General features: G+C 39.3%; 1 protein-coding gene across 1 annotated transcript in view; it reads left to right on the forward strand.

The window, feature by feature from the left end:
* The window catches only part of DIAPH2 (diaphanous related formin 2), a 692146-nt gene that overhangs the window by 168446 nt on the left and 495900 nt on the right, over positions 1 to 27800 (forward strand). Inside the window, 6 exon segments of the mRNA XM_029067298.2 lie at positions 3415 to 3523; positions 15407 to 15517; positions 18629 to 18747; positions 21600 to 21716; positions 26647 to 26765; positions 27731 to 27795. Of these exon segments, the coding sequence (XP_028923131.1) occupies positions 3415 to 3523; positions 15407 to 15517; positions 18629 to 18747; positions 21600 to 21716; positions 26647 to 26765; positions 27731 to 27795 (640 nt within the window).

A 27800-nucleotide genomic window follows, 5' to 3' on the forward strand; every position in this document is an offset into this window, starting at 1 on the left:
GTTCTGCACAGAGTATGCTCTCAAAAATTCTAGTGATTGATCACAGTATGCTTTCTTCGTTTGGATTTTTCCACTTCATTTTCCAAATGAAATAGCTGTAAAACGGGGACTATCTGTATTCTTGTCTCTCACTAGGCGTTAAATCCCTTGAAGACAAACTGGCATTTTTTTCTAAACATTTCCTAAATGCAGAGAGAGGTGCTTAGTAAATTCTGGTGTTAATGATGTAAAGAATTGCCAGATGCTGGACTTTATCCCAGATGGGCTTTATGTTGAATGCCAAGCTGCAAAATACCTAATTTTTGGCTGGCCAATTTTAGTTTCCACATAGCCTGGTAACACTCCCGGTCTCAAGCTCGTAACCCGACTCACATCTCTCATTCGATGTACATATTCAATCTGTCACCAAATGTTGTGGTTCTACCTTCACAGAATCCCTAAAACCCACCCTTTCCTCTCCATTTAAATGGCTACCTTAGTGATCCAAGCATCTATGATATCTTACCTTCACTATTGCATTAGCCTCCTAGCTCCCTACCTCCTGACTCTCCCCATTCCACTTCTTACTTCACTCTGCTGCCCGAATCATCGTTTTTTTCTTCAAAAAGTTCAGTCCACATTTCCCCACTCCTCAGAATCTGCATTGGCTGCCCATCCGTCTATGCATCAAACAGAGACTCCTCACCCTCCACTTTAAAGCTCTAAATCATCTTGCCCCCTCCTCCTTCACTCGTCTAATGCCAGCAACTCCCTGTTCCTCGATCTCATCTATATCAACGCTGACTTTGTTACTCAAACCCTTTCTCAGTCCTCGGCTCTCCCTCCCCATTCGTATGATGATGATGGCGTTTGTGAAGGGCTTACTCTGTGCCAAGCCCTGTTCTAAGCACTGGGAGAGATGCAAGCTAATCGGGTCCCTCATGGGGCTCACAGTCCTAAAATCTCCATTTTACAGATGACGTAACTGAGGCACAGAGAACTGAAGTGGCTTGCCCACGATCTCACCGCAGACAAGCGGAAGAACCGGGATTAGAACCCACCTCCTCTGACTCCCGAGCCCGGGCTCTTGCCGCTACGCCACGCTGCTTCTCCTAACGACAGACCACCGGTCACCCCACATTTAAAGCCGTATTAAAATCACATCTTCTCTAAGAAGACTTCTGTGATCAAACCCCAATTACCCCTTCACCCTCTCCCTTCTATATCGTTTATGCATTTGGAACTGTACCCTTAGTCAAGCAATCAGTGGTATTTATTGAGCGTATAGTATATGCAGAGCACTATACTAAGTGCTTGGGAGAGTACAAACAACAGAGGTAGACACATCCCTTGCCCCAAATGAGCTTAAAGTCTAGATGAAGAGACCGGTATTAATATGAATACATTATGCAATTATGCCTAAGTGCTGTGGGGTTGTGGATGAAATAAATACCAAATGCCCACAGGGTACAGATCCAATTTCATAGATAATGCAGAAAGACTCCCGGTAAGTGGTCAGTAAATATGGTTACTTGCTTAAAGATGCAGCGTAGCTCAGTGGAGAGAGCCCGGGCCTGGGAATCGGAGGTCATGGGTTCTAATCCCGGCTCCGCCGCTTGTCAGCTGTGTGACTTCGGGCAAAGACACTTAACTTCTCTCTGCCTCAGTTACCTCATGTGGAAAATGGGGATTAAAACTGTGAGCCCTAAGTGGGACAACCTGATTACCTTGTATTCCCCCCCAGCGCTTAGAACAGTGTTTTGCACATAGTAAGCGCTTAACAAATACCACCATTATTATTATTGTCAGGAAACAGTTATGAACCGGAGCTTTTAGGATAAGGATTCACCATTTTTACTCAAAAATATGCTTGACCACTCTTTCTTCAGCAGTGTGGCTCTGTGGAAAGAGCCCAGGCTGGGGAGTCAGAGGTCACGGTTTCAAATCCCGGCCCCGCCCCTTGTCAGCTATGTGACTGTGGGCAAGTTACTTAATTTCTCTGTGCCTCAGTTACATCATCTATAAAATGGGCAATAAGACTGTGGGACAACCTGATCGCCTTGTATCCCCCACCCCCAGTACCCCCCCCGGCGCTTAGAACAGTGCTCTGCACATAGTAAGCGCTTAAATGCCATCATCATCTGTGCAATTTCCTATTTTCTTTGCTGAAGAGCAGTTCTTGTAGGAGCCCATCAGTTCTTTCTCAGGGTCCAAACTGAGCAATCTGTCTGCTTGGGAGTACAAGTCTCATTGAGTACATCGTTTCATCATTCTGAAAACCACACCGGTTTCCCCTTCCGAAATTGGAGGCGCTTTATATGTAGTCTAAAAATTTCGTGTCCCTGAAGCTTGGTTAGCACCTGGCAATGCTCTCATTGATGTCGGTCATAGTTCCTTACTTACCACACACCTTGGAGAACTGTAGGCTTCTGTTGGTGTTCATTCAGTCATATTTATTGAGCACTTACTGTGTACAGAGCACTCTACTTAGCCCTCGGAGCATCTTGAGAGCATAGTTCAAGGCCTTCATCTTATGTGCTGATAAGATGAAGCTAATTCATTACTCTTTTCACCCTAATTATTCCTGATGGAAAATAAGGGTGCTTTAAATATTGCAAATACCAAAATATTTTATTAGACTTGAATGTCATGTTAAATCAAAAGTTCAGTGGTTTTAAAATAGCATTTAAGTATTAAGCTTTCCCCACTTACACTTAGTATTGTCACCGAACACGGTGTTCTGATCGAGTTTGGGACTTGTCTTTCTGAAAGAGAATTGCTAACCTCAGTGTATTAGAATTAGTTTTGACTAAATCCGTAAATCAAAATGAAAAAAAAGTTGTAGACATAAAGCAACCTTTTTGCTAATCATGAAGTGGAAACCAGACTTCATGTTCAGAAAAAGCTTCCAATAAACTGAAAATAGATTAGTATGCTTTCTCTGGATTACACCTTTTTCTAAATGTACTAATTGGTGCAATTTCTGGGCTACTTCCTTAATTTGAGAAACACTGAAGTTATAGTTGTACCTTATGCAGCCCAATTCATTGATTGGTTATTTTGAGTTTGTGACAGAGCGTAAATTTGGAATATTAGTCTCTAATGAATAAAGTTAGAAATTCCTTAATAGCTCCATCACTTGTCCGCTGTGTGATCTTAGCCAAGTCATTCAATTTCTTAGTGCCTCAGTTTCCTCATCTTTAAAATGGGGATTAAGATTGTGAGCCCCAAGTGGGACATGGACTGTGTCCAACCCAATCATATTGTGTGTACCCCGATGCCTGAAACATAGTAATTGCTTAATAAATGCCATAAAATAAGAAAATATATTTTCAGTTTATCATGGGCCTTGCAAAATATTAGTCATAAAATAAAATAATGTAAAGAGGAAGCTCAAGTAATTTGCCTAATGACTTTTTTTCTTTCTCTTTCCAGTTTAGACAAGCTTTTAGGAGCTATAACAACAGCAGCAGAAAGAAATAACAGAGAACGCTTTTCCCCAATAGTGGAAGGATTGGAAAATCATGAAGCTTTGCAGTTACAGGTGGGTTTGAATCATTTTACATTTAGCTAAGCCAATGTTACATTAATCTCTAATTCAGGTTTTTCTAGATTAAAGGTGCAGTTTATAGTAGTAGAACATAAACCCATGTGAAGATAAAGTGATAGGTTTATCAAATATTTTAAATTTCTAACTGAAATTAAAAATGCTAAATCCTCATAGTAATATTTGAAAGGTGGTTGTGAAAGTCCCCCAGTAAACCTGTTGAACAGATGTAAAATAGAGGTCAAGTATCTTGGTAAGTTCCTAATAGCATTTTGTTCATCTTGATTGAAAACTGATTTTTAGTTTTTCTCCATAAATGATTTCCCTTTCTGCTGGTATCATTGTACTGTTTACCTGATGACAGAAATTACATTTCTAATGGGTGTTGGCAAGCACAACTGGCTCATTGTGGGCAGGGAATGTGTCTGTTATATTGTTAGATTGTACTCTTCCAAGCATGTAGTATATAGAGTTCTGCCCACAGTAAGTGCTCAATAAGTATCACTGAGTGGTTGAATGATTAATGAAGAAACCAGGCCCAATATGGGGCCATTCAAGCGATCCTCAATGACTTAACATGGAAATGACAAACAGATATTGTACCTCAACTTCCTTGCAGACCTTCTGGCATGTACTTCCTTCCTCTCTCCAGTCATATTCGTTTAATGATACTATTTGTTAAAAGCCTGTTCTGTGTCAAGCACTGTTCATCCAGTCATTCAGTTGTATTTATTGAGCACTTACTGTGTGCAGAGCACTCTGCTAAGCACTTGGGAAAGCAATAAACAATAAACGGTGACATTCCCTGCCCACGACGAGCTCACGGTCTAGAGGGGTAGACCTTAGCACTGGGGTAGATAAGTTAGTCAGGTCAGGCGGAGTCCTTGTCCGACATGGGGCTCACAGTCTAACTAAGAGGGAGAACAGGTATTGAATCCCCAATTTTACGGATAAGGCTCGTATAATTTAATGAGTTGCTCAAGGTGTCACAGCAAGTAAATGGTGGAGGCAATATTAGAACCCAGGTCCTCTGATTCCCAGGCCTGTGCTCTTTCCCCTAGGCTCCTTTATTTAAATTCTGATGTAAATTCCTTCTACCCTTGCTTTATTTGACTCCGTCTCCCTCTCTAAATTCTAAGTTCCCGAAGGGCAGAGATCATTTCTACTAACTCGTTGTACTCTCTCTCGAGCCTAGTACTGTACTCTGTGCACAGTAAGTCTTCAATAAATTATATTGATTGGCGGCCTAGGTTCTCTTCAGGCGTGAGGTCTTGGCTTTCCAGGTGGAAAATTAATTCCAGGACACACATAAAATAAATAAATAAATGGTGGTATTTGTTAAGTGCTTACGATGTGCAAAGCACAGTTCTAAGCGCTGGGGGATTCAAAGTGATCAGGTTGTCCCATGTGGGGCTCACAGTTTTAATCCCCATTTTACAGATGAGGTAACTGAGGCAGAGAAAAGTTAAATGACTTGCCCAAAGTCACACAGCTGGCAAGCGGTGGAGCTGGGATTAGAACCCACGACCTCTGACTCCCAAGCCTGGGCTCTATCCACTAGGCCACGCCGCTTCTCCGTGCAAGTTCCCTGGGTTCATGTACCCCTAATTGATATCTGTCAGTCAATCGATGTTATTTATTGAGTGCTTACTGTGTTCAGAGCACTGAACTAAGCGCTTGGGAGAGTACCCTACATCAGAATTAGCAGACATGTTCCCTGCCATAACAGATTTAGGGTCTAGGGATAGACAATGGGTGGTGATGATTTTTTTTTTTTAATTTAGAAGCCAGCAATCATTTAAACCAATATATTGCCACTTTTGTGAACATGGGCGGTGCTGAAATGTGGCTGCTGCAGAAGGGAGCTGAGAGTTTGGGAAGGGGTTCTCATTTCTGGGCTCTCCAAGTGATCAAATAATGTTGAAAAGGTGCTTGAGCATGTTACAGTGAGGGATATTTGAATGGAGGGAGTGAGGCTGTGAGAGTTGGGAGGGAAAGTGTAAGTTTTTTATTCATCTGTTTCAAATGCAGATGAATCTATTTTTAAGATCAAAATATGCTCACAATTAATTTCCATTTCCTGCTTTAATGAATCACATCAAGAAGCTAATTGTTGTATCTAGACTCTGTTGCTCTCACAACTGGCAGATGGATATCAAAATTTGAGCTGTTGTTTGAGTGACAAAGTTCTTTAAAGAGAAACAGGATGAAGAGAAGCGGGGTAGCTTATTGGGAAAAGCAAAGGCTTGGGGGTCCATAGGCCTGAGTTCAAATCCCAGCTCTGCCACTTGCCTGTTGGGTAACCTTGTGCAAGACAGTTAACCTTTCTGTGCCTCAATTTCCTCATCTCTAAATTAGGGGTATCATACCTGTTCTCCCTGAGACTGTGAGTCCAATAATACTAATAATAGTGGTATTCAAGTGCTTATTAGGTGGTAGGCACTCGTCTAAGCACCGGAGTACATATGAGATAATTGAGTTGAGCACAGTCATTATCCCAGAAGGGCCTCACGGTCAAAGAAGGACGGAAGGCAGGTATTTCATCTCCATTGTTTTTTATGGTATCTATTCAGTGTTTACTCTGTGCCAGATACTGCACTAAGCGCTGGGATAGATACAACTGATCAGGTTGGACACAGTTCATGTCCCACCAGGGGCTCACGATATTAATCCCCATTTTGCGGATGTGGTAAATGATGCGCCGTGACTTGCCCAAGGTCACCCAGCAGATAGGTGGCACGGGAGAGATGGCATTAGAAATCAGTTCCTTCTGACTTCCAGGCCTGTACTCTCTCCATAGGCAACACTACTTGTCCATTTTGTAGATGAGGCAACCGAGGCACAGGTTAGTTAAGTGACTTGTCCAGGGTTACAAAGAAGGTAAGTGGCAGAGTCCGGGTTAGAACCCATATCTTTGGATTGCCATACTCTAGCCTCTGAGCCATGCTCCCTCCCAGCTGTAGGATAGAGATTTTGTCGTACCTGCTTATATCGCATCGACTCCATTTGATATAGTGCTTTGTGCAGAATAATTAACAAACGATGCAATTACTGTTAGTATCATTATTATCTTCAAATTTCAGAACATACGTTAAGTGCTTAAAAGCAGAACAAGGTATTTCTTCAGAAAAGGAATTGCTGTTGTATTTTAAAAGAATAAGTACCCTACCTACCAGCAAACTGAAATTATCAGTCATAATGTATTTCTCATTAAATACAGAGCGGATTAGATTTAAACATAATAAGTGTTCAACTTTTTCCTTTTTGATTGTAAAAAAAAAAAAAACAAACTAGTTTGAATCGTCTCATAAGCAATCGATGGCATTTCAATCAGTGGTATTTATGGAGCACTTACTGTGTACTAAGGGCTTGGGAGAATACAAATGCCACAGAATTGGTAGACATGTTCCCTGCCCACACATCGGTACAGTTTTAGAAGCCTTTCTAGGTTTCTGGAAACTAACTGTTGCATACTTTGGGAATGGTATTTTATTTTTAGCGTTCAGGTAGAGTGTCAAGAAATAGGATATAAATCACATCATTCCTTATAGGTGGCAGACACATGATGAAGCTCCTTAGCATTTGTTTGGGCCGGTGGTAAAAATCTGTATGGGAAGGCTTTTGAGTCTTCTTTAAAACTATATCTGCATTTGGCAGCAATAACTGTTTCCTTGAGGGTAAAAATGAATATTCCAGGGATGTTACAAGTTCCTCTAGACAAAGAACTATCCATATGGTTAGGTATGTAAAGGCAAAAAAACTGATTTGGGACTTAAACATCCAAGTGTGATATAAGCACTTTGATACGATATGTCTTTCCGCCTTCAGTGCCCTCCTAAAAAAGAGCCTAATCAGTCGATCATAAGTCTCGATTATGGCCATACGTCGTGCAGTACAATCAGCCAATCAGTGGCATTGATTGAGCGCTTACTGTGTACAGAAAACTGCATTTTGAGCACTTACTGTGTACAGAGAACTGTAATAGGCACTTGGCAGACTACAATAAAGCAGTCGGTAGATGTGTTCCCTGCCTACAACGGACTTGCAGTCTAGAGGGGAAGACAGACAGTAATATAAATAAATTACACATTACATTTATAGCACTGTACTAAGCAGTTGGAAAGTAATAAAAGAGGTAGAAGACATGATTCCTCTCTTCAAGGATTTTAAATCATTTTTCCAGTAATCCTTACAATCTTGTCATCTCATTAGGCATCCTTAGCACCTATCAGTCTATTTAGTCTGTGTCATTTTTTGTTTGCGTTTTGTTACCAATTGCTCCCATTAGATGGTCACAGTTTGTTTTGTCTTCAATTACATCTTTGAATTGGTAATAATAATAATGATGGTATTTATTAAGCGCTTACTATGTGCAAAGCACTGTTCTACGTGCTGGGGGATACAGGGTGATCAGGTAGTCCCACATGGGGCTCACAGTCTTCATCCCCATTTTACAGATGAGTGAACTGAGGCATGGAGAAGTGAAGTAACTTGCCCAAAGTCACACAGCCGGCAAGCAGCGGAGCGGGGATTAGAACCCATGACCTCTGACTCCCAAGCCCGGGTTCTTTCCACTGAGCCACGCTGCTACCAGTAATAAAATTTTTTGAGCACTTAGAAATTAACAAGTGATATGCTCAAGACCTAATATGTGCTCTCTGTTCATAGTAGGTCAATAAATACCAATTAAGCTGATCTGCAGTGAAATCAAGGCAGCAGTCAATTTCACTGTTACGAGTCATATTGATTGGGGATTTATTATTTGAAAAGGGGCATTTGTTTTAACGTGTGCAGACTGGGCCGGAATTTCTGTTTTGTTTTCCTTCTACATAATTTAATAACTTCAATGAGAGCAATGATGTGATATTATCTTCCTGAGAACATATGTCTTAAACCAATAAAATACATAAATGTTTTGTCAGTAAGGCTAGATGTTATAGTGAGCACTGTATAATGATTTTGTTAAGTCGTGTATTTTGTTTGCATCATTATGCATGTTAGAAATGCCAAATCATGTAGAAATTAAAAGGAGCTTGTAAATGTTTACCTAGCGATTTGGGAATTAATTGACTTTTAGAAATTCTGTAAGTAGGCTAAAAACTAGTCTTGCAGCCGTGATTCAACAAATATTCATAGTGTGGAATTTTGTTTTTTTTTTTTTTTTTTTTTTTTTTAGTACTTTAGGTATGTGCCTTCTGTGGGCTAAAGTATCCTTTGTCAATGAGATCATTGAAGCCTTGACTTCCCCCAGAATGTCTAGAGAAAAATGTCAAAGATTATTTGTGTAATCTTTACAAATCAATATAAAAGAGATTTAGTGACAGACAACTGAGAGCCTGATCATGGTCTTTAAAGGTTGAGGCCCTCAATCAAGGTCACTTGTTCCTGGCCACATAAGGAAAAACGTTTTCTGCTCTTTAAATTCATATCACTTTCTTTGCTTTAATGCACTGGTATTAGGTGAGCAGGTGTTTATCATCTGTGAGTTGAAAACTGAGCAATGAAATTAATAACAAAATCCAAGCAGAGTTATTGCTACATTTTTTTTTTTAAAACTAGTGGCCATTTTCACTAGTTTTTGCCCTGGAATCAGCTATATGGGCATGTGAGGGAGTGTGTGTGTGTGTATATGTATATGTACATATAAAAATGCCTATGTCATGTACACAAATGTAGAATATATCATTAGTGTTTGAGCTTACATTGAGTATATAAGCTGGAATATTGTGGTATGTTCTCCTCACAAGCTGTGGTCCAGACATCTAAAAATCCATATATTTCCTGCTCTCAAGGATAGCAGATTGTAAATCTTCTATTATATCAGGCCATTAATTGTTAACTTAATTTTTGAGTCAAATGCGTCATTTAGCAATTCGTTGTGTGAACTAGTATTTGCCATTACATGCATTCATCCCCCATGTCATCATTTGCATGATGCCCTTTTTATCCAATGCAGCCCACATTTGTGTTAATTACAGAGCTTTTTGGAGACATTTGTAGGCAATAACAGGGACTATTATGGCAGTCTATTTCTTTTCTTCTCTAAGTAAAGAGGTTGTGTTCCCTATGTTGTGGAACATTAAACTTCTAGGTGTTTGCGATAGTTAAGTGAAAATAGAGACACAGTTCCTCCCTTTAGGAACTTAAATATGGAATGCTATAGTTTTAGGTTGCCTTCAAATACATTTTTTTAGCAACTCCAAATTTCTGTTTCAATTACTGTGTGTGCTCTTTGACTAAATATTGGATGATATATGGAAGCAGTGGTAATTTTGAATCAATTAATGATATTTGGTGAGCGCTTTATGTGTGCAAAGCGCTAAACACTTGTACAAAGCCCGTGGGAGAGTTTAGTACAACAGAGCTGATAGACATGTTCTCTGCGCACAAGAAGTTTAGGTCTATAAGGGAGCAATGAAAACCATCAATTTTGAATGGTATTGCTTATTTGGGCAACCAGATTTTAACATTTCATAAATTGTGTTCTGTATTGAGTGTTGCTAATTGCAGTCCTTATCCTAGAAAGCTATAAAAAGTAAGCTTAGCCGAAGTAGATGTCACACAGTCGCTGATAGCATTTAACATTGTAGGCTGTAATGCCCTTCTGTATGACGTTAATTCTTTTCTACCTTTGTTGGTTTGAAAATACCTTACAAATAAAATGATCATTTTTAAAAAAAAATCAATTGATGTAGCCCACTTAGCTTAATTATAATATCTCGAACAGCTATGCTTGTTTTAAAAGCATTTAATGGCCTATTCAGTAATAATAATTATAATGATTAATAACTATAGTATTTGTTAAGTACTTACTATGTGCCGAGCACTGTTCTAAATACTGGGATAGATACAGGGTAAACAGATTGTCCCACATAGACTCACATTTTTTAATCCCCATTTTTACAGATGAGGTAACTGAGACACAGAAAGGTTAAGTGACTTATCCAAGGTCACACAGCAGACAAGTGCTCAGCCGGGATTAGAACCCGCGTCCTCTGACTCCCAAGCCCGTTCTCAGGAAATTCCCCATTTTATTATCTGCTTTATCCGAACACTTTCACGTGTGGAAGACTACTACCGCAAGACTCATTAACTTGTTTCTGACAGAAATGTTCTCTTTATTTCTAATGCATTAATGAAAAACATGAAGCCAGAATTTGTTCGGGCAAAAACAGTCCTAACATGGCATCTTTTTTGTCTGTTAATTTTGAACTGGACAAGTACTCTGGCTTGTTGGGTCGTGTCACTGTCCTACCACAGCAAGGGACATTCAAGCAGATGCAGTGATGATATGATTTTGGTCATGTGTATTATCCTTGATTCTATTTATCATGATTAAGTTGTCTTGTTATTGTCCGTCTGTCTCCCCCGATTAGACTGTAAGCCCGTCCATGGGCAGGGATTGTCTCTATCGGTTGCCGAATTGTACATTCCAAGCGCTTAGTACAGTGCTCTGCACATAGTAAGCACTCAATAAATACTATTGAATGAGTGAATGAATATTATCCACAGCTGCGTCCTTCCAGGTGTTTGCAGCTATATGAAAGGCCGTGCAAAAATGAAGCAAAACTGACCTCTGAAGGCAGTAATTGATGACAAGCGGTTGCTAGAGTACTCTTCGCTGTTTTCCAAAATTTGTGTCAGAGGTGAAACTCGATATGATCAGTTGATATAATTCCAAAGAATACTTACCTTGAAGGCTCATTATCTCAAGTGATAATCACAAGGTCTTGAAATTCAGTAGGACTTTGCTCTATAATGCATTTCTCAATATAGTCCTTGTTTGCTCTATAAAGATTTCACGACGAGTAATAACTTCTTCTTGAAACGTAGCCCTTGAGCAACCACCTTCGTATCATTTGTTGCGAATCTAGCGGCTAGCGGAAAAACTGCACAATTTCTCTTTCTTCTACGAGTAGCTCTCTTCGAAGAATGGCCACTGCAGCATTGGAATTTACGTATACTGGGCAACAGCTGGTAGAGTGAAAGGCTTAAATTCTTTAATAGCCGTGGATGAGTTTGAGCCGTATAATGGTTTACTGATCATTTCTTAGGTGTTTCATTAAATAAAACTAGGGAATGTAATTAAGGTGGAATGTTTTCCATTTGAGTTTTTTTCTCCCTAGCAACTATTGATTTGTTTGTTATTTCCACTTCTTGCAGTTAACGTCTTTTACCAAACCCTGTATTTCCCCAGAGCCCCCTTGCAGTCTTTCACTGTGTATCAGCCCTTTTAGTATTACATTACTGACTGCCTGTTTTAAAATAAATCAATTAAAATGTGCAGCTGTTCAATTAAACTATTAGCCAGTAGCCTGAAACTTCATCAGGCATTTTCCAGAAATGCTGTTCAGGAATAATGCATGGAACACCTGGCAATTAGCATTCTGTTGATTCCCTTCTACCTGCAATTATGGGGCGGTGGTTGGGGATGGGAAAGAGGAGAGTCCTCTTCAAAGCACTTCATCACCTGGCCTCCTTCTACCTCACCTCGCTACTCTCCTACACAGCCCACACTGCACACTTCGTTCCTCTAATACTAACCGTCTCACTGTACCTCGATCTCGTCTATCTCTTCGCTGATCTCTCGTCCACATCCTATCTCTGGCTTGGAACTCCCTCCTCATATCAGACAGATAATTGCTCTCCCCCACTTCAAAACCTTATTGAAGGCCCGTCTCCTCCAAGAAGCCTTCCCTGACCAAGCCCTCCTCTCCTCTTCTCCCACTCCCTTCTGTGTGGTCCTGACTTGCTCCCTTCATTCATCTTCCCTCCCATCCCCGCAGCACAAGTGTATGTATATCTATATATCTATATATTTATCTATCTATCTATCTATATTTATAGATATATATCTATATAAACTTATAAATATACAGACATATCTCTATATCTCTATATCTATCTATATAAGTATATATAGATATGTCTCTATATATCTACTTACAGATATATAAGTAGATATGTAGATAGAGAGATAGAGAGAGATAGAGATATATCTATATATCTACTTATAGATATATCTCTACATAGATATATAGATATGTAGAGATATATCTATAAGTAGATATATATCTCTATCTCTATATCTACATATCTACTTATATATCTGTAAGTAGATATATAGGGACATATCTATATATACTTATATATAGATAGATATAGAGACATATAGATATGTCTCTATATATCTATATAGATATGTAGAGATCTGTCTATCTATCTATCTATCTAGATATATAGAGAGATAGAGATATATCTATAAGTAGATATATAGATATATCTCTAGATAGATATATAGATAGATATATAGAGAGATAGAGATATATCTATAAGTAGATATATAGATATATCTCTAAAGAGATAGAGATATATCTATAAGTAGATATATAGATATATCTCTATCTCTCTGTATCTATCCCTATATATCTATCTCTATATATCTCTATATCTCTCTATATAGATATATCTATCTATATGTATAATATAGATATGTAGAGATATATCTATAAATATATATAGATATATAGAGATATCTCCCCATTTATCTATAGCTATCTCTCTCTCTCTCTCTCTCTCTCTCTCTAGATATATCTATCTATACTTATAGATAGATAGCTATATATCTATAGCTATCTATTTATGTATGTATATTAATGGCTCTCTCCCTCTAGACTGTGAGCTCGTGTGGGTAGGGAATGCATCTAGTTCTTGTATTCTACTCTTCCAAGTGCTTAGTACAGTGCTTTGCACACAGTAGGAGCTCGATAAGTGTTTGAATGATTGAATGAATCTTTATATTGCACAACGTTTCGAAGAAACACTTTAAATTGTCTAGGACTGAAATAATGAGCAGTTCTCTTTTAGAATGGAAAAGTGGAAAGAGCATGGTCCTGGGAATTAGAGGACCTGAGTTGTAATTCTAGCCCTGCCATTTGCCTGCTGTGTGACCTTAGGCAAGTCATTCAATTTATCTGGGCCTCGGTTTTCTCGTCTGTAAATTGGGACTAAATACTTGGTCTCCCTCCTACTTGGCCATGTGGGACAGGAGGGACTCTCTCTGACCTGATTAACTTGTATCTACCCCAGCCCATTCATTAATTAGGTGCACTTTTCATTATTAATAATAATTTTATAGGAGTTGATCCAACTCCATCTGAATCTTGGTTATATCTATAGAGTTCTTATTCTCCCCTCTCTGAAATCGGGTCCCACTTCTGAGTTGTGGAACTTGGTAGCGGGAGCCACAGCGGAGGGAAGCACTTGAAATTAAAATAACGGAATAGGTGTCTGATGTCCTCCCAGTTCCAGATAGGGACTGTCAGCAATAAAACCAGATGTATGGCCACCATAAAGGAGGCCAGGGAGGATTTGTGCTGTCAGAGAGGAAAAGCTTCTTGATTTGAGGGGAGAATACCTTTTCCCTACTGTTGGAGATAATTATGCTCTCAACTCACCTTCATCCTAATTAATTCAGGTCTAGTGGGAAGGGACTTTCAACTCTTTCCCCACTTCAGCTGAAATCCCACTACTATTTAGGTAGAATTTTCTGTCTGTGCATCTTGTATCAACCCAGTGCGTTACATATAATAAATGCTTAACATACCATGATTATCATCATCATTGTAATGATTTGAAAATAGTTCTTTACATTTGCCATAACTCATGGTATATTTGCGCTGGTCTCTAAAGTAAAAAAAAAATTCCAAGTCAGCTAAATGCCAAATGAAAAGATATAATCAATCAACTTGATGATGGTAATAATAATAATAATTGTGGTATCTATTAAGCACTTACTATATGCCAAGAAGTGGGATAGAAACAGTATAATCAGGTTCCTACAGTCGAAGTAGGAGGAAGAGCAGTATTGCATCCACATTTTGCAGGTGAGGGACCTCAGACCCCGTAGAAGTTAAGTGATTTGCCCAAGGTCACACAGCAAGTAAGTTGCAGAGCCGGCATTAGAACCCAGGTCCTCTGGCTTTCAGGACCGTGCTCTTTCCACTAGGCTATACTGCTTGTGAACTAAGTGCTTGGGAGAGTACGGTACAACGGAGTTGGTAGTCATGTTTCCTGCCCATATCGATAAAAAGTAAAGTACAGTGTTCTGTACTTCGTAAGTTCTCAATTTATACCATTTCTTGATAATTCTAACTATGGTATTTGTTATGTACTTATTTTGTGTCAAGCACTCTTCTGTGTTGGGGTATATCTAAATTAATTAGGCAAGGGTTTTTTTGTTTTTTTTCTTAAATGGCATTTAAGCCGTTATTATTTGGCAGGCACTATTCTAAGCTACTAGGTACAAGAAAACCAGGTTGGACAGTCCGAGTCCCACATGGGGCTCACTTTGGTGGGAATAAAAGATCTAATTTGACAAAAAGTGGTATGGTATCAACTGATATTTTAAAATGTAGCATTTATGAGTCACTGCTTGGTTTTTCAGTGTATGCGAAGGATTACCTTGTTGGAAATGATAGAATTTTAGGCCTTGGTTAGCATTTACCAAGGGGGAAAGAAAATTAAAATTATCAGTACTTTTAAAAAGTGCTGTATACTTAAAAACCCATTTTTTCCTGTCTAAGAGCGGCCTAGATTTAATTAAAGTGATATGATAAACTCATGTAAGAATTTGATCGTGAATCATATGATCAAGTGTATCTCTGATTATATTCTGGATTTAGGAGATTCAGTATCATCAATTGCAATTACATTGAGATCGGTGATTATCACCCTATTTCTTTGGACTCTAACACATTTTTATTTCTAGATTTCTCTTGAAGTTTATCTCAATACTATAAGGCAAGTCAAAGGGACTCTTGTGAGTAAATTTCTATTTCTGAAATTTACACTTTTTAATTGTGGCATTTCTAATTGCAGGTGGCTTGTATGCAGTTTATTAATGCTCTTGTGACCTCTCCCGATGATCTTGACTTCCGGATACATTTGAGAAATGAGTTTCTTCGTTCTGGCCTTAAGAAAATGTTGCCGGTAAGTGTGTGTGCGGATTTTCAGAATGACATCGGTGTGTTTTACTGTGCCATTGGAAGGAAGGATGATCCTCCAGCAATGTGCAGATGGAAAATCATTTAAAGCTCTTTTTGCTGTTCTTAAAGGATTAGAAATTTTGGTTTTCTGGGATAAACAAGGAGAAGGTGGTCTAAATTATTTCATGTTTCAGCTAATTCGGAAGTGGAGTTCCCTAGTATTATATAAAAGGATACATCAGAATTTAGCCTTGCCGTTCCTAATGGTAGTCATTTCCCCCACTGTGCTTTTGAGGTCGTATCAGTGGATCTCTTCTTGAGATTGAATATTGATTGCATGAAGATCTTTGTCTCGATTCAACATGCCTAAAATTACTCTCTTTTCTGATCAATTGGATGGATTAAATTTAGTGTTTCAGTGGGAGGATGCACAGAAGTTTAGATGGTCTATTTTAATCACTTTGCAGGAGAAACACATAATTGCAGGAATTATTCATTCCTCCTTAGGAACTCAGTCTAAAAAGTACATTTTTTTTTTTTTTGGTTTAAGGAGCTGGCTAGCAATATAAGTACAAGGTGACTGTATTAGCTTCCAATATTATAGTGATTTTGTTACATTCTTGAAATTTCCTTAATGATCTACCAGGAGGAAATCAACTTAGTTCACAAGTAGTAATAATAATAATTATGGCATTTAAGCGCTTACTATGTGCTTAAATAGATACAAGGTAATCAGGTAGTCCTACTTGGGGCTCACAGTCTTCACCCCCGTTTTACAGAAGAGGCAACTTAGGTACAGAGAAATGAAGTGGCCTGCCCAAGGTCATACAGCAGACAAGAGGCGGAGTCAGGATTAGAACCCACGTCCTCTGACTCCCAAGCCTGGGCTCTTGCCACTGAGTCACACTGATTTTCCCAAGTAAGGCGGCAATGAAAGCAGAATAGCTCTTTGTTGCCCAGGAAGAAAGAGACCCTGCATTACGTGACATGTGTTATAAGTGTTACTTATGCCTCATAAGGACGCAGGCAAAAGTTCTCTATAGAAGTTTGCAGAACTTATGTGTTTGCCGAGAGTATCACCAGATGAGCCATTGTGGGTCTTCTCCGAGGTCACTGTAAACCCAGTTACCAAGTTATAAGTTTGTAAATTGTAGCCCTAAGTGACAGGAGCCTGCGCAGGAGGAGGCAGGGAAGCAGCATGGTGTAGCGGCTAGAGCAGGGGCCTGGGAATCGGAAGATCATGGGTTCTAATCCTGCCCCCGCCACTTGTCTGCTGTGTGACCTCCGGAAGTCACTTCACTTCTCTGGGCTTCAGTTACCTCATCTGGAAAATGGGGATTGAGACTGTGAGCCCCACGTGGGACTGGGATTGTGTCCAACCCAATTTGCAGGTATCCACCCATCGCTTTGTACACAGTGCCTGGCCCATAGTAAGCACTTAACAAATACCATAATTATAATAATTATTATTATTACTAATAAAAAATATGCCAGGGATTAACGTGTCATCTGCTGAATCAGTGCTGGACAGATAAAAAGCCAACTGTTCAAAATACAGTCAGCCAAAATGGCTAATTTATAGATTTCCTGTACTTGATTTAAAAAAAAAAGATAGGTAAATGAATCATAACTCTATCCAAGATTCTAAATGAGTCTTGTAAGATGGTAGACAGATATTTATTTAATGCCCACAGGACACCTAGATTCCACTGAATCCTGGGTTTGTGTCAACTAAAAGAATTTAATGAGACACAGAGTCCATATCCCTGCACTCAGTCTTTTAAAAGAATAATCGTCCCATATTTATTGGGCATGGACTGTCTGAGAAGCACTGTGCTATGTGCTTGGGCGAGCACAGTATAACAGAGTGGATAGACTCTTTCCCAGCCCATAACGAACTTACAGTCTCAAGGGATCCCTGGTAACCTGAGGTATCTTAGTAGCATCATCTCACTATCCCCGCTCCATTTGTGATGACTCACTTATAAATTGTCTCCCTGTAAATTATTTTTAAGAAAGTCACTCCTGTGTCCCATTTGGTACCACTGCTTCATGTCCATGTCTAAAGAGAAAACATTGAGAAGAGGACCTGGGTTTTAATCCCAGCTCTGCCACATGCCTGCTGTATGACCCTGGGCAAGTCATTTAACTTCCCCATAGTTCACTTTTCTTAATAATAACAGCAATAATAATGATAATTTTAGAATTGGTTAATAGCTTACTATGTGCCAAACACTGCTGTAATCACTGGGGGAGATGCAAGATCATCAGGTTGTCCCCCGTGGGGCTCACAGTCTTAATCCCCATTTTACAGATGAGGTAACTGAGGCCTAGAGAAGCTAAGTGACTTGCCCAGGGTCACAGAGCAGTCAAGTGACAGAGCCGGAATTAGATCTCCCAAACCCGTACTCTTGCTACTAGGCCATGCTTCTTATCGGTAAAATGGGGCTTAAGTTCTTGTTCTCCCGTCCCTCTTAGACTTTGAACCCCAGGGGAAACTGGGACTGTAGTCAGTCTGATGCAGTTGGTTGGAGTTTTTTGGCTATTTTAGGTAAACATTAAATAATGAACATCAGTTAATAAGAGATCAAATTGAGGAGAAAGCACCATGAAATTGATTTATATTCACAGTGCTGGTTTTGAATTGTTTGAATAATTTTTATACTACACTTGGAGTGATTGTTGTGCTGAAGTATGATTTTGCCTCTGTCCTCATCAGTATAATTTATCCATAATACTCACGTGTTTGTCCGAGCCCTGGATTGTCAGATGATTGAATTATTGTATGATGATATTTGATCAGTGTACTCCAGTCAAACTACGCCATTTGACGGTAATTGTTGGCAACCCATTTACTGACATTGATTTTACTCTTTTAAAATGTTAATTGTTGGAAAATTGAGTATGCAAAAACAATACAATTAGCGTGACTTGTGGAGGTGAGCTCACCCTTTGAAACTAAGCCATTAGGTGTAACTCATTTGTTTTTGAAAAGCATTTGTTTTGGTTAATATTTGACTATCAAAATGGGTTATAAATGATCCACTGTTAAGGATGAAAATATATTCTTTGTTCAAACAGACTGTTCTTATTGTAGTGTGTTTTTGTGTATTAGGATTTGAAATCAAAAGAGAATGAGGAGCTTGAAATTCAGTTGAGAGTGTTTGATGACAACAAAGAAGATGACTTGACCGAATTATCACACCGCCTAAATGACATCCGAGCTGAAATGGAATATCCTTCCATTGAAAAAAAATGATTATTTTGGATGGAAATTTTGCAAGTGACTCAGTGCAGATAGTCTATAGGGTGTGTCTTATGTGGGGGAAACCTACTTGATTTATTTTGTGATATTTCCTCTTTTTCCAGTCATTTCACTCTGATTTTTAATTTTTATTGCATCAGAACATGCCGAAGCATCATCCCCTTATCTCTCAGTAGGAATGAGCCTTATTCCGTGAATGTTCTGTAGACTCTGGCACAAACGGTATTGAGAGGAATCTTCTTTCCTCCCCTGCTTGCCTCAACATGCGTTATAACTCACGAATATCCTTATTACTATTCCTTTCAGCCAGATATGAACCCATAAATCAACTCTTCCTAATTTTTTTTCATTTTTTTTTGTGTGTGTGTGTGTGGCGGTGAACAGTCCTGCCGGGTCTTGGGGTTATTCTAATGGTGAATATCAACACTGTCATCATCCACGTCACAGGATACTTAAGTAACCACTACTGGTTACAAAGCTATTTTCTAGTAACTACATGAGGGTAGGCATTTGTGTTATTTTCCCTTCCTTTTATCTTGTTTACTTAAACCTATAACTAAATATCTTCACGCTATCGAACCCATTAACTATCGACTCCCTTCTGACATCCCAAAGCCCGTTCTCGGTACCCCTTCCCAACTCAGCTACCAGCTACCTCACTCATGGTGTTCCCTTCTCTGCTGAAGATGCCCTATCCACTGAACACCACCTAACCACATCTCCTTCCTCCTTCAAATCTGGCCTACTTTTACCTAGACAATTCTCCAAACACCACATTGTGATCACCAATATTCTTTTCCGCTTGCCAGGAAAACAATGCAAAACAAAAAAACTTCCTAGGTACCTCTCCCACCTAAATCATGGCATTAGATAGACTAATATGAAGCCAGAAATTTTTGAGGTCCCTCTGCCATGCTACAAATGTGCAGCCGCACAAGGAATAGAGTACTGCACATATCGATGTCAGACTCCAAGACTTCACTGTGTTTCACATTGTGCTAGAACCTGGCTTCAAACTACCAAGTTAGCTAAATGTTAATCTTTGGAGGACAGAGACATCCACAAAATAACTCTCCGGCACTATTACAGCTGCCTGTTGGAATGGAAAACTCAAACCACAATTCCCTAGATAAATAATAATTAGATTATTTCTTTATGGTACTGTATTCTATGCAGCTTTTAAATCATTGGGATGCTTAAGTATCTACACACGTTGTTTCACAACAAGGAATAGGGACCACAGTTTTTTTTGTTTTTCTGATGTAGTTGTTTTGCACTTACCTTGTGCCAGGCACTGTACTAAGCGCTTGGGTAGATACAAGGTAATCAGGTCGGCAGGTCCTAGGGTCATTCAGAAAATACCGAGGGCTTTGCTGGAAAAATGAAGATTATTGCATGCCTATGACACGGACGTAATGTATCAAGGTACACCGATGGTGCTTTGACTTGGTGCTTTGATGGTGCTTTGACTTGGAAGAATTAATTCATGTCTAGAAAGTGAACCATTTATTCTTTTTTTTAGGTATTTTTCTGCTCAGACAAAAATTCCCTGTATTCTTATAAAATACATGTTTTTGAAGACATTATCGGTTTTTATAGCAAGCAAATATAATCTACACTAGTGGGGAAGCAGCGTGGCTCAGTGGAAAGAGCTGGGCTTCGGAGTCAGACGTCATGGGTTCGACTCCCAGCTCTGCCACTTGTCAGCTGCGTGACTGTGGGCAAGTCACTTAACTTCTCTGTGCCTCAGTTACCTCATCTGTAAATTGGGGATTAACTGTGAGCTTCACGTGGGACGACCTGATTACCATGTATCTACCCCAGCGCTTAGAACAGTGCTCTGCACATAGTAAGTGCTTAACAAATACCAACATTATTATTACACTCGGTTAAATCATTCATCATGATTTTGCTGTCCATGAATTCCTTGTTTTGAGAACTGTCCGGTAACATCCACCGAGAAAGCATAATGTAATAGCTTTAGCACTCAGAGTAAATTATTAGGTTTACTTGGCTTAACTGGTATATTGTCTTCTGAAACTTGTCAAGGTGATCACTTAGTAGGTCTTTTTTTTAACCCATTTTGAATTTGCATTTCTAATGACTTCAGGTTAAAAGTGAGTTTTCCTTTAAAATAATCATCCATTTTAATGCAGTTAACAAAGAGTCTTGGTCATTTAAATGTGGTTTCTTCTAGAATGCATATGGTTCTTTCTCTTAAAATACATTTCCATGTGGTAGAGCCTTTCAGTAAAAATAAGATTGTCTCAGTTCCAGGTTTCGTCAAGCAGTGAAACTGTTGGGAAAGTGTTAGTAATATTTGTTCAATCAGCCATCTTCATTATCTTAAATTTGCTTTCATTCTCTCAAGGTCCTGTTTGCTTGAGAGTTGCATCTTCATGAGCATTTCAAATATCTATGACTTCTTGGCAAATACTAAAATTTAAATTGTTATTTTCTGGATTCTATTTAATTCCATTTTTCTCCATGGAAAAATGTAACGTTATAATAAGAACATTCACTGTTTTACATGACTTTTATATTGCCCAGTGCTGGAAATTTAAAGGCATAAAGGGACTTCTAAGAAATTGTAAAGTACCACAAGACAGCCAGCTTCCCAGTGGTTACTTATAGTAACCTACCTTTTATTTTGTTTTTTAATCCAGTATTCATGATTGGGAGAACATATCAAATAAAATTTGCCTGTGCAAATTGGCTTTTTGGTTCCTTTGAAGATTTTTTAAACTTTAGAAAATTTCAGATGAGCAAGTGACTTTTTAAATTGTCATCACAATCTTTGCTTCCTTGACTCATTGTATACTGACATGGGTGAAATATTCCATCTTCTGAATAACATGCTGAAGGACACTTCTTCAGAAAATTACATGCTATCCATTTTGCAGCATCTACTACTGATCAGAAATGACTACTTTGTGAGGTAAGAATGATCTCTTGGTAGTATTTCCCTGTTTATTAAATGAATTCCACATCGAAGGATAATACCTCCTTTATGCTAGTGGGAGGAATGTAACAAGCCTTAGACATTCGGGAGAATACAGAGCAAGATATTGAATATTATTTGGATAGACTTGGCTGCAGGACTATTGTTTTTACATTTTTAATATTCAACATGGACATAGACACCTACACTCAAATAATTATATAGGTGTTCATATAAGAGCTCCATTTATTGAGTGCATACTATGGGCAAAGTAAGGTGCTAAATTCTTGGGAGAGTACAAGAAAAATTTCGGTAGACATGTTCCCTGTCCACCAGGAGCTCAAAGTCTAGGTTTGAAAGTGCATTTGGTGTCATAAGGAAAACAGTGAATACAGTGGCTGTTTAGTTGATACAATAAAACTTGTTAAATTAACATCATATTCATTATAGTGCACATCTTGGGTTCCATCACAAATCTATCCATTAATCTTAATTTAGTGATTTTCTTTTGTCCTTTAAATTTGAATTGAAACAACAAAAATGTATTATATTGTATTTGTGCGTTTTCTGTCAGTGAGAGAATTGTCATCAATTTATGTTGCCGGTAATGGTTGGAAAGGAATTTGAGCAGCACTGTGTACAATACTATGTTCTAAACACTCGTCTCTATACTGTAAACTTGTTGTGGACAGGGACTGTATCTGTTTATTGTTATATTATACTCTCCCAAGTGTTTGGCTAAGTGCCCGGGACCCAAACTACCCTCACAAATCGACATATTCAATACCAACCTTTCTATTAAACCGAACTCCTTTGCTCCCCTGTCCCTCTGCTGGTCTCACATCACTAATTTGCAACCGTGGATCACCTCCCACAGTCGATTTCCTCCACCCCTGTGCCCTAGCTGTGGGATGCTTTTGGAAGAAATCCAGACATCTCCTGACTTTGTCCACCTTAAATTCATTCTCATCTGCTTCACTGCAGCCCTCTGCATTGCCTGTCAACAATACTTCTTCCTAATTCACTCCCATAGCCACTTCCTCTACCAACCAGTCCAGATATTTAGTTCTTTTTTCAAACCTCCCCCACCCCCACGATCTCTTTCCCCTAATGACCTAATTCTTCCATCAACAAAATTGAAACCATCAGGTGTGGTCTCCCTAAAATCTCCCATGTACCCTCCAGTATCCCCTTCATCCACTCTTTTCGACTCTCTTTATGTTAACTGCAGTAATTTAGGATGAAATCTCTCGCCTTCTCTAGATCTACCCCCTCCACCTGTGCTTCTGACCCCATCCTTTCATACCTTTTTAAAACACTCGCCCCTTGCCTTTTACCTCCTTGACTCCTACCTTTAACTGTTCACTTTTTAATGGCTCTTTCACCCCGGCTTATGTATCTATTCCCTATCCTTAAAAAACAAAACAAAAAAACCCTCCCTTGACCCGTGGCTCCCTCCAGTTATCAGCTCATCTCCCTCCTACCATTTCTCTCTAAACTTCTTGAGAGAGTTGTTTACATCCTGAATGTCCATTTCCTGTCCTCCAATTTTCTCCTAGATCCTCTCCGATCTTCTTTCCCTCTTCACTTCACAGAAACAACCCTCTCTAAGGTAACCAATGACCTCTTCTCACCAAATCTGACGGCCCCTACTCCATCCCAGTCGTCCTGGACCTCTCAGCTGCCTTTGATACTGTAGACCATCCTTTTCTCCTTGAAACTTTATACACCCTTGGCCTCACTGATACTGTGTTCTCTCGGTTCTCCTCCTACGTCTCTGAACACTTTCTCAGTCTTTTTTGCTGACTACCTCTCTATCGTCCACCCTTTGACTGTAGGGGTTCCTCTAGGCTCAGTTCTAGATGGCCCTCTATTCTCCCTTTAAACCCACTCCCTTCGAGAACTCATTTGCTCCATGGCTTCAATTGCTATATCTGTGCAGCTTCCCAAATCTGCATCTCCGGCCTTGACCTCTCTGCTTCCCTGCAATCTCATTTCCTCCTGCCTTCAAGACATATGTACTTGGAGGTCCTGCCGACTCTTCAAATTAAACATGTCCAAAATTGAACTCCTTATCTTCCCACCCAAAACCTGCCCTCCCCTTGTCTTTCCCCTAACTGTAAACACCACCACTGTCCTCCCCACCTAACAAACTCATAACCTTGGTGTTGTCCTTGACTCATTCCACCCACATATTCAGTCTGTCACAAAATCCTTTCAGTTCTATCTACCTTCACAATATTGCTAAAATCTGCCCATTCCTTTCCATCCAAACTGCTAGTCTGCTGATCCAAAGCACTTAAACTGTCTCATCGTGACTGTTACACCTGTCTCTTCTCTGGCCTCCCAACCTCCTGTTTCTTCCCACTCTAATCCATACCCATTATGCCGTACAGATAATTTATCAAAAAAACCCTTCAGTGCATGTCTCCCCACTCCTCAGGAACCTCCAATGGCTGCCCATCCATCTCTAAATCCAACAGAAGGTCCTTACCATTGGCTCTAAAGCACTCAATTAGCTCACCCCATCCTACCTCATCTCACTAATCTTTTAATAATAATAATAATGGCATTTGTTAAGTGTTTACTATGTGCCAAACACTATTCTAAGCACTGGGGGGGGGGGGGGTACAAGGTAATCAAGCTGTCCAAAGGGGGGCTCACAGTCTTAATCCCCATTTTACAGATGAGATAACTGAGGCCCAGAGAAGTTAAGTGATTTATTTGTCCAAGGTCACATAGCCGATAAGTAGCATAAGCGGGATTAGAACCCATGACCTCTAACTCCCAAGCCTGGGCTCTTGCCACTGAGCCATGCTGCTTCTCTACACTTCTACTGGAACCCAGCCCACACATTCTGCTCCTGTAGCAACCAGTTTACTCTATGTGCCCCGATCTCATCTGTCTCACTTCCAACCTCTTCCCCACATCATCCCCTCGCCTGGAACTCCCCTTCCATATATACTAGCCCACCACTCTCTCCATCTTCAAAGCATTATTAAGATCACATCTCCTTCAAGAGGCCTTCCCTAATAAGACCCTCTTCTCCCTGGTTCATTGCTCACTTCAATTTGTGACCTTTGGACATTTGATATTCACCCCACCCCCAACACCACAACACTTACATACATATCTTTAAATTATGTATTATAGCATAAATTATTCATATTAATGTCTGTCTTCCTCTCAAGAGTGTAAGCTCGTTATGGGCAGTCTGTTAATACTGTTGTATAATCATAGTAATAAAAGTAATAATAGTATTTGTTAAGCACTTACTGTGTGCCGAGCACTGTTCTAAGCACTCATACTCTCCCAAGCCCATAGTACAGTGCTCACGGTAAGTTCTGCATGTAGTAAGCACTCAGTAATTATGATTGATTGATTGAATTACTTAGTTCAAGACTCTGCATGCCGAAGTATCTCAGTATGAATCAACTATAACACTGACCCCTTTTCCCCAGATAATCAGATCTTTTTGACACATGTTGCTTCACTATACTGCGATCGTCTCAACCAGATTAAATGTTTTGACAAATACCATTAAAGTCGAAACATAGCGGCCCAAGCAGTTAGTGACAGAACTAGGGTGATAAGCTGTGTCCAAAAGATTGCATTTATAAAGACGTGAAATGAAATTTTAGCTATTGTTCCAAAAGTGATGTGCCTAGTTCTCTACTCTCTGGTCTTAAAAAGTGCCTTGAATCATGCTTTTTTTTTTAATTCTTTCGAAGCAACTGGAATTAAACCTTTGCCCATAGATAGAACACTGAAGTTACAAATGCTATTCTAAATTCAGATGGCTACACAATGGTGCTTATCCTTGGGAATTTTTAATGTTTGCTAGCTCTGGATAAAAATCAACATTTTTGCCTAATCAATCTCTTTTAATATCTTCCAAAGCTTTACCATCTCCTTAAGCCTATTTTTTAGTCTTTATTTGGCAGTATAATTTGCAAGATGCCTTTGATATTTGAGGCCTCCGTTACGCTCCATGAAACAGTACTAAAAATTTAATCAACAGTTTTATGAAATGGGAGCTGGAATCTTTCCTTTTTTGAATATCATAAATAGGTTTATTTTCATAACATGGCTTATTTAAAACAACTTGGTCAAAATTAATGCACACCTCTTTATAAATCGATCCAATACTCTCAAGCCAATGGGTTGTATAAAATGCAGTGTGTTTTTTCTTGCCAATTTTGCGCTTTCAAAATAAAATTCATTCAACAGGTGCAGTTCTTGAATTCATTTGTTATGTTTTGAACCCATGATCATACACTCTACAGATTGTTTCATTTCACTTTTGGAACAACAGCTAAAATAACTAGCAAAATTTAAATATGTCTCTGAAGTTTAGCATCCCTAATAATTATAGCACTCATCCTGTGGCCATCAAGATCCGAAAAAGAGTGAACTAGAAAGACACATCTTTTTCTTTTTAGTTATATTTGAGAACAATCTCTAAGAATTAGTTGATTCTGTGCTAGGATGAGGATCAGCACGTCTAGTGGGAAGAGCACAGGCCAGGGGGTCAGAACACCAGGGTTCTAATCCTTGCCCCATTATTTGCCAGCTGTGTGACTCTGGGCAAGTCACCTAACTTTTCTCTGCCTCAGTTTCTTCAACTGTAAAATGGAGATGCAATATCTCTCACCCACTTAGACTACAGACCTCGAGTGGTGCAGGAAATTTGTCCATCCTAATTAACTGGTATCTACCCCAGCCCTTAGAACAGTGCTTGACACATAGTAAGCATTTAACTAATAACATAGACCGTGATCGGAAACAGATTTCCTTTTAGATTTCCTATTCCTAAAGAAAGTTAAGAGTGTAAGGTTAGCAGAAAATTTACTCATTTTATTTTATACTTCATGAAAATCTACTGTTTATAGCCTGTAAAAACCTGCACTTTTTTCTTTTAAATCAGGCCACAGTATTACAAGATCATAGAAGAGTGCGTTTCACAAATAGTTCTCCACTGCAGTGGGATGGATCCTGATTTCAAATACCGACAGAGATTAGATATAGACTTAACTCACCTTATAGGTATGTAAGAACAGTCTTCTTTATTACCCCTTGATGGTATTTTCTTTATCCCCCAAGCCAGTGCCAATTAGCTCGCAAGCCGAGAGGAGGGCTAGAGCCGGGGAGGGAAGGTTGCTGTTGTCCCTTCTCCGGCTCTCCCGACTCCAGTCTTCTTTTTCACTTCCTCCTCTGCTGCCTCCTCTAATCCCCTGCATCAGCCAACACCTAAAGCTTCAGCCTGTGTCCCTCTCATATTAACTGAGAACTGCAAGTGCAGTTTGTCCATAGAAAACTCTCTCTATATTTATTGTTGATATTTTCTAATGGAGCCATCACCATTGGATATTTTATGAGAACTAGCTGAAACTCCTGAACTTTTCATGGATTTCTGAAGTGTCTGGTCCATTTCTGTCACTCTCACAGATCACTATGCTATTTTACAGTATAGTAAAATGTGTAATTTTGTTTAATTTGGCATCTTGATCTTTCAAGGTAAGGTGTTTCTGAGGGACTGGAATTTCAGGCTCCCTCTGCCAACCCCTTCAAATGTCACTCTCCTCTCTTGCCTCCCATCTCTGGTAGAATGTCACAGGTGCTGTAGGGAGAAGGAGGATCACAAACCTCTGAGCGGTATTTTAATCTCTATAGAAATAATACAGCTAGGGGTTTCTGAGCCATAGATTACCCATTTTCTCACATCTCCTCTTAGCCTGTAGTTACCTTAAAAGAATGTAGCTTATGCTTCCCCCAGTAATATTCCCGAAATTTTTAAGACTTCGTAGATCCATACTAACATCGATTTTATTTTGTCACTTCTAATGTAAAATAAGAATTTCTTTCTTTTCGTTTGCAATTTCGCCTCTTTGGGTTATTCATGTGAGAAACTGACAGTTACTCTGTATGAGGGAACAGGAAGTAAAATAGGACAACTGTATCACCTTGGTTTTTGCGTCACTTTTTCTACAATTTTGTGTCAATTCTGATAGATGCTTGTGTGGACAAAGCCAAAGTCGAAGAAAGTGAAAGAAAAGCAGAGGACTTTTCCAAAAAGGTAAC

Source organism: Ornithorhynchus anatinus, chromosome 6 (genome assembly GCF_004115215.2).
Source record: "Ornithorhynchus anatinus isolate Pmale09 chromosome 6, mOrnAna1.pri.v4, whole genome shotgun sequence".
NCBI lineage: Eukaryota > Metazoa > Chordata > Mammalia > Monotremata > Ornithorhynchidae > Ornithorhynchus > Ornithorhynchus anatinus.